General features: G+C 51.3%; 1 protein-coding gene across 1 annotated transcript; it reads right to left on the bottom strand.

Annotated features, from left to right (window-relative positions):
* On the bottom strand, positions 1 to 3,434 carry GUCA1A (guanylate cyclase activator 1A (retina)). Its single transcript, XM_010148586.1, has 4 exons — positions 3,237 to 3,434; positions 1,200 to 1,349; positions 562 to 652; positions 1 to 161 (listed from the first exon to the last, which is right to left on the bottom strand). Exons 1-4 carry the CDS (start codon positions 3,432 to 3,434, stop codon positions 1 to 3), a joined length of 600 nt encoding a protein of 199 aa, XP_010146888.1.
* Positions 3,435 to 5,753: the final 2,319 nt, after the last annotated feature.

Below are 5,753 nucleotides of genomic sequence, written 5' to 3'. Positions count from 1 at the left end.
CTACGGAGCAGCCTCTGCCGCCTGCTCTGTGTTGTGTGGGTTCTTCCCATCATTCTGGATCAACTGGACGATGTGTGTCAGGTCCAGGCTGCGAGTGAGGATCTGGAGCAGCACCTCATCCTTTTGCACGCCCTCCATGAACTCCTCCAGGGAGAGCTCGCCTGCAAGAGCACATTCGGGAAAGGTCTGTTAAATCCTGCAGCCTTTCCCCTCCCTCCACTGGCAGCCCCAGAGCAGCCCCCCAGGAGATGCACGGACTATAAACGGGGCCCCTCCTGAGGCGCTGGGTCTGTGGATCGTACACCCCAAACCCCGCTGCAGCTAAACCCTGCGCAGATACCCGCTGCCCGTAGGGAGGGGGACAACTTGCAGTGTCCCCTCCAGCCAGCAGCATCCCAGGAAAGGATGGGGAACTGAACCTTCCTGGAGAGCCACTCTGCCAGCTCTCCCCATGTCGTGGTGTTTTGGGAACATCCAACACCTGGAATTGCCCTGGCAGACTGAGCTGCGGGTAAGGGGGAAGTGGGAGCAGTATTTGGCATTACATAGGAAATTCCTCACCATCTCCATTTATATCAATTTTGTCAAACACCATGTTTGTGAATTCCTCCGCCGTCATCGTTTCATTGCACTGGTTGATAGCTCGGATGGCCTGGAGGGAAAGAAGGACACAGGGGACAATTCCTGAGCGTTGTGCAGATTTGGGTATCCGTTGATACGAGTGGATAAGTGACCAGACATGAGAGGCTAAACTTTTCTGCAGGCAGTTAGGTTGTAAAAGGAATAAATCCTTTCTAAAAAAACCCAGAGATTAAAATCACTTTAAAAGGCAATCAGTGCATTAAAAGATTAAGTGGGCATACTGGGAAAGCGAGGAGCCGTTCACCTCTGAAAATCCTTAGATTAAATTCAAGCGCTTATCTCAGCCCGGGTTTCAGTGGACGTGGTTAAACAACCACGATGGGAAGGGAAGGGGTTGCTGCGTGTCGGAGCGTGCAGGGGCGCTCGAGACAGGTCTGGCCAGGGAGGCCAGCCTGGTGGGAGGGCTGGCAGAGGACAGGCAGCAGGTTTGGCCAGTGCCTACTAATTTACCAGGGAGTTGTCATTCAGGTTGGAATATTCTTGGTACCACCTTCCTGTCTACCTGTGTTTAATAACCACCGTCTGCCAAAGAAACGGAAAACGCTGAGCCCACTCACTTTGATGATGTTCAGCAATTCTCCCCGGTCAATGCAGCCGTTCCCGTCCACATCATAGAGCTTGAAATACCATCGCAGCTTCTGATCCACCTTCCCTTTCAGGACCAGACTCAGAGCTGCCACGTACTCCATAAAATCTATGTAGCCGTCCTACAAGCAGAAGGTTAGAAGCCAGATGAGACTGAAAGCAGGGAGTCAGGCAGTAAGTGGTTTTCCTGGTCGCTCATAGAAGTCCCCTCTGAAGACCTGAGCGTGTGGCCACCACCTTGAGAGCACGGGCCTGGGGAGCACAGCAGAGGTGCCGGTCCCCTGCACACCCACCCGCCAATGCCAACGCACCGTACGGAGCGGGCAGAGCCGCGGCGTGTGGGTAAGGAATGAACTCGGTGCGTGTGCCTGGCCGGGGGACTAAGGAAGCCCCGAAAGCGAGCTGGTGCTAAAGGCACCTATGAAAAGCAGTGGTAATTCAGAGGTCAGAGAGGAACAGAGGTGAACCCTGATGGATTACCTAACGTATTCCTGTCTGCACATACCTATAGCTCTTTTCTGCTGCAAAGAACACCTCCAGGAGAGGAAGGAACTCAGGAATTACCCCAGCGTCTTGCTGACATCTTGGGCCAGGAAGGTGCTGCTCCATCCCTGTGCCCTTTGTGTATCTGCTTCACATTTAGTCGCGTCAAAAGCACAAACAGCTTTATCTGTGCCTTTCCCCCGAGGTGTTTGCCTGCCACCAGCTCACCCCACAGCGTTAGAGACGTTTGGCTGGGCTGCAGATAGCTCTCCAGCCAGGGTTATGGTGCCAATGGAAGCTGTGCCAGGTGAGCTCCGGTGCCACCACCCTGCTCTGGTCACCACCCTGTGACCTTCCTGGCTTCTGGGAGGTTTGCTTGGTGCCTGCCACAGAGCATTTCGCTGGCACGCACCGTTGAGATGCAAGGCACTTTGCAGGAAAGCAGCACCTACTACAGACCACGGAAAGCCTCTGGGAGGGAATAAGCCAGGGCTTTGTCAATGAACAAAGCCACCGCACCACGGGGCAAGTTCAAAACAGATCATCTGCTTTATCCCACCACTGCATGAGCCAGATTAGGTATAAAAAGCTACTGAGCCCCGTTCCTGGCAGGATTTCCTGTGCACCAATTCCCTTTTCAGGCGCGCGTTCAAAAGGGCAAGGTAAAGGCCAAGGCACAAATGAAATACCTAAAGGATTTAGTAAATTGTATTCTTTTCAGTGGGATTCAGCCCACTAAACCCTTCGGTTTGCCATAAAATATATTGCTCATCTCACATGAGGTGCAATTTCAAATCATTTTCAAGTAAAGGAGGGTGGTGTTTCCTCTCAGAGATACAGCATCCATCCACTCTGGAGCTGCTCCTGAGCTGGGAAGGCAGCGCTCCCAAACGTGTGCCGGTGCCCCGGGACTGCTCCGCTGCGGGGTCCAGCACAGCGACAGCCCGAGGTGCAAAGCCTCTCCGCAGAGAACAAATGGCCCAAGCTCCTTATCATATGGGACTGAGCCCATGTAATAAAATAAATGAACCTGCAATCCATTTATAATTTACAACAATAGGAGAGCAAACCCGAGCTGTTCTGTAAACGGCAGCTCACGCCGCACTGCCTGGCTCAGGGACTCGCTGTTTCTGCATGAAGGCAGCACTTGTTCTCATGCCCCTCGCTTGTTCCTTATTGTCACAATGTTAGATATTTAAGGGTTAAAGGGCATTTCATTTGAAAGGGATCACAGACCAGCAGATAAAACCCCACTATTGTAATCATTTAAAATTGGAAGGGGAATACCAGTTCTGGGAGAAGTCTAAGAAGTCTGTTTTTTCCCAGGACAGTCAGCAGGTGAGGAGTTTTGATTGACATTTTTCACCTCACAGGACTGATCGGACAATTTAAGAGACCACAGAGAATAAAGCCATGCATAGGTAGATATATATCCATAGTGCATGCACCCAAATACACTACACACGATCGCACGCGGGGAGCGGAGCCGACCCGGGCACGGGCTGAGCGGGAAGGGCAATATTTACCTTATTAAAGTCAAACGTCTCAAACATTTGCTCAACGTATTTGTTCGCTGAAGGACTCAGGTTTTTCAAGCCAAAAAACTGTTTGAACTCATACAGGGTGAGCTGGCCAGAAGGACACTCCGTCATGAACTTCTTATACCACTGGTGGCACTCGGTAGTGCTCAGCTCCTCCACGGTTTTCCCATCCATGTTCCCCATCTCCACACCAAGTGCTGGTCACTCCGCAGCCAAGAAAGGGTGTTTTCCAAAATTTCAGAGCTTTCTTTTAAATTCTGCTTCTTGTCTTTAAAGCCCAAGTGTCCCCAGCACCGCAGGGGTCAGAGTATTGGGAAAGAACAAACTGCCTTGTGCGTGGGCTGTCCCGATTCAGTGTTGGTGCGATGGGTGCCAACAGCACCTTTCCCCAGGAAAAGTCAAAAGCACAAAACCTTCTTTGGACAAGAGGGTGACATTTAAGTACCCAGCAAATCCCTCCCTGGCCAATGAGGCTCAGAGGAGGATGGGCTCCTGCCAAGCATTAAGACTTCAGCGTTAAAATAGAGAGGAGGTAAAATGGGAAAGTCTTGCAGATTACAAGCCTAGCAGGAGATTATGAGGCTGGAATTTTCTCCATGATGGTGTAATCTCCTAATCCCCTTAATTTATGATTTTGGGAGGGGTCACATGAGAGATATCTTTTGCACCAAAATCAGAGTAAGAAGAAAGAGAGAAAACCACTCAGAAGCCTCTGCTGTTACTGGCTTTTTGGTCGCCCTTATTCTGGCTGGAGGATTTCCAGATGGGGCTGGCAGTTTGGGCCTGAAATTCAGGGGGAGGGAAGTACCCTTTCGGATCCTATAAGAGATGCTATATGCAGGTAAATTTGGTGTGCTGAGACAAACATAGAAACATAATTGTTTTGAATGGTAAAGCTTCAAGTGCCTTAAATGCAGACACCAGATGCTATGATGGACTTCTCCCAGGGAAGCTCCCTCTCCACCCAGCTGATGGGTCCCTGTGTCCCTTCTGTCTGGTCCTGCCAGCGGAGTGTTTCTTCCATGGAATTGCTGCACACCCCAGGAGCCGCTGCGCTACAAGCACTGGCCTGACACCTGTGGGGTTGAACGCAGCTTTGATTTTCATTTATCATGAGTTACCGTGAAAAGTTCTCCATGTAAATATGACCAAAACCAGTTTTACTGATGCAGAACATTCAGAGAAGGACTGGGAGATAAAAAAGTATATTCTCAGAAAGCAGCAGGGGCCAGATCCTCCACCAGCAATGAAATGAGTGTGACTATTGGATCTGTATCTGCAGAGAGTCCTATAACACTTGTGTTTTGATATCTGACAACTTTAAGACAAAGAGCCCAACTTTTGCGTGTTGCAGAGCTTGGTACTGCCGCTGCACAAGTTAGGAAAAGCTCTGCTAAAGCAAGCAGCATTACACAAGCCTAAAACAGTTATGAAAAAGGAATTAAAGTGAGGAACGCTAATTGGATGTGCTAATCATGTCCTCGACAGCAGCAGCAGGAACAGGTCCCCGCTGCGCACTGCTTCCGCTAAGAAGCTGAGCCTTCGGCGCGTGCCCGGGGCTCTGACCCGCCACCAAAGGGTCACGGCTGGGGTGGTCCGGCCCGAAGCACAGAGAGGGGTTGCAGCATTGAGGTGTTCGTTAGTAGCAGAAGGGCTGCGTAGTAAAGGTGGATACAGGCTCGGCGACTGTCGGAGCAGTACTTGCTGGCAGTGCACCCGGTTCTCCAGAACGGGCGACGCGGAAGCCGGACCGTTTTACGCTGGCTTCTGGAGAAGAGCTGCAGGGATGTGCCGGCTGGCTTTCAGCTCCAATCGCTATCTCAGTTCTGAGTGCCACAAATGAAACGTGCTTTTACCTTCACTAAGAACGACGCTTTACCTGTGTCTAGGAAAGCGTAGTGACAGAAGACATCCTTTCAACCAGGGAGCAGAATTTAGGCTCAGCTGAAGCTGGGAAAAGCTCCCTGGGTTTTGCAGCGTGGGCTAGGGCCAAGCTTGTGCAGACGAGCCTGGTCCGGTGGCCAGTCACACAGTCCCGGGCACTGCAATAAATGACAGGATGGGGTTGGACCGGGTTTTGGAGCAAATCCACACTGCCTGTTTTTCTGGGGAGCAGTGACATGGCCCTGCCACCCATTCCTTGGCTCAGTGCTCACTGCTGGTCCTAACTCGGATAATCCATGGGAGGTGAAGTCACACCTTGCTTGTTTCATTGCTTGGGCTTTATTGCTCTCAACTGTGGCTTTGGGCTGAGGATGGGTCTCCATTTCACAATGTTTGCACTCGAGATGTCCATCACCTTCCTGGTGTGATCGGTGTCAGGGTGGAAGTGGTACCCGCAGGTTGGCCTCTGCGCAGTGTGGAAGGGGCTGTATGAGTTGGAGCAACGTGGACTGTAGAAGAGAAACTTGAAGGAGTTGGGCTGACAGCCCCCAAAATGGGCAACAAAAGGAGTGAATGGAGTAGCCAAAGGTTGGTCTCTGTGACGTGCTGGAGAGTGCT

The sequence above is a fragment of the Eurypyga helias genome, unplaced genomic scaffold, assembly GCF_000690775.1.
Source record: "Eurypyga helias isolate BGI_N326 unplaced genomic scaffold, ASM69077v1 scaffold22103, whole genome shotgun sequence".
Classification (NCBI taxonomy): Eukaryota; Metazoa; Chordata; class Aves; order Eurypygiformes; family Eurypygidae; genus Eurypyga; species Eurypyga helias.
Note: the sequence above shows the minus strand (reverse complement) of the source record. Positions and strands in the feature narration are given on the sequence as shown.

What these genes read in the sequence shown, in the direction of transcription:
- GUCA1A (XM_010148586.1), bottom strand. Translation starts at nt 3,434, where the DNA reads ATGGGGAACATGGATGGGAAAACCGTGGAGGAGCTGAGCACTACCGAG. An exon ending in AGACGTTTGACTTTAATAAG is followed by an intron (nt 1,350 to 3,236) that starts GTAAATATTGCC and finishes TTCTGCTTGTAG; the next exon opens with GACGGCTACATAGATTTTAT. An exon ending in AATTGATATAAATGGAGATG is followed by an intron (nt 162 to 561) that starts GTGAGGAATTTC and finishes GTGCTCTTGCAG; the next exon opens with GCGAGCTCTCCCTGGAGGAG.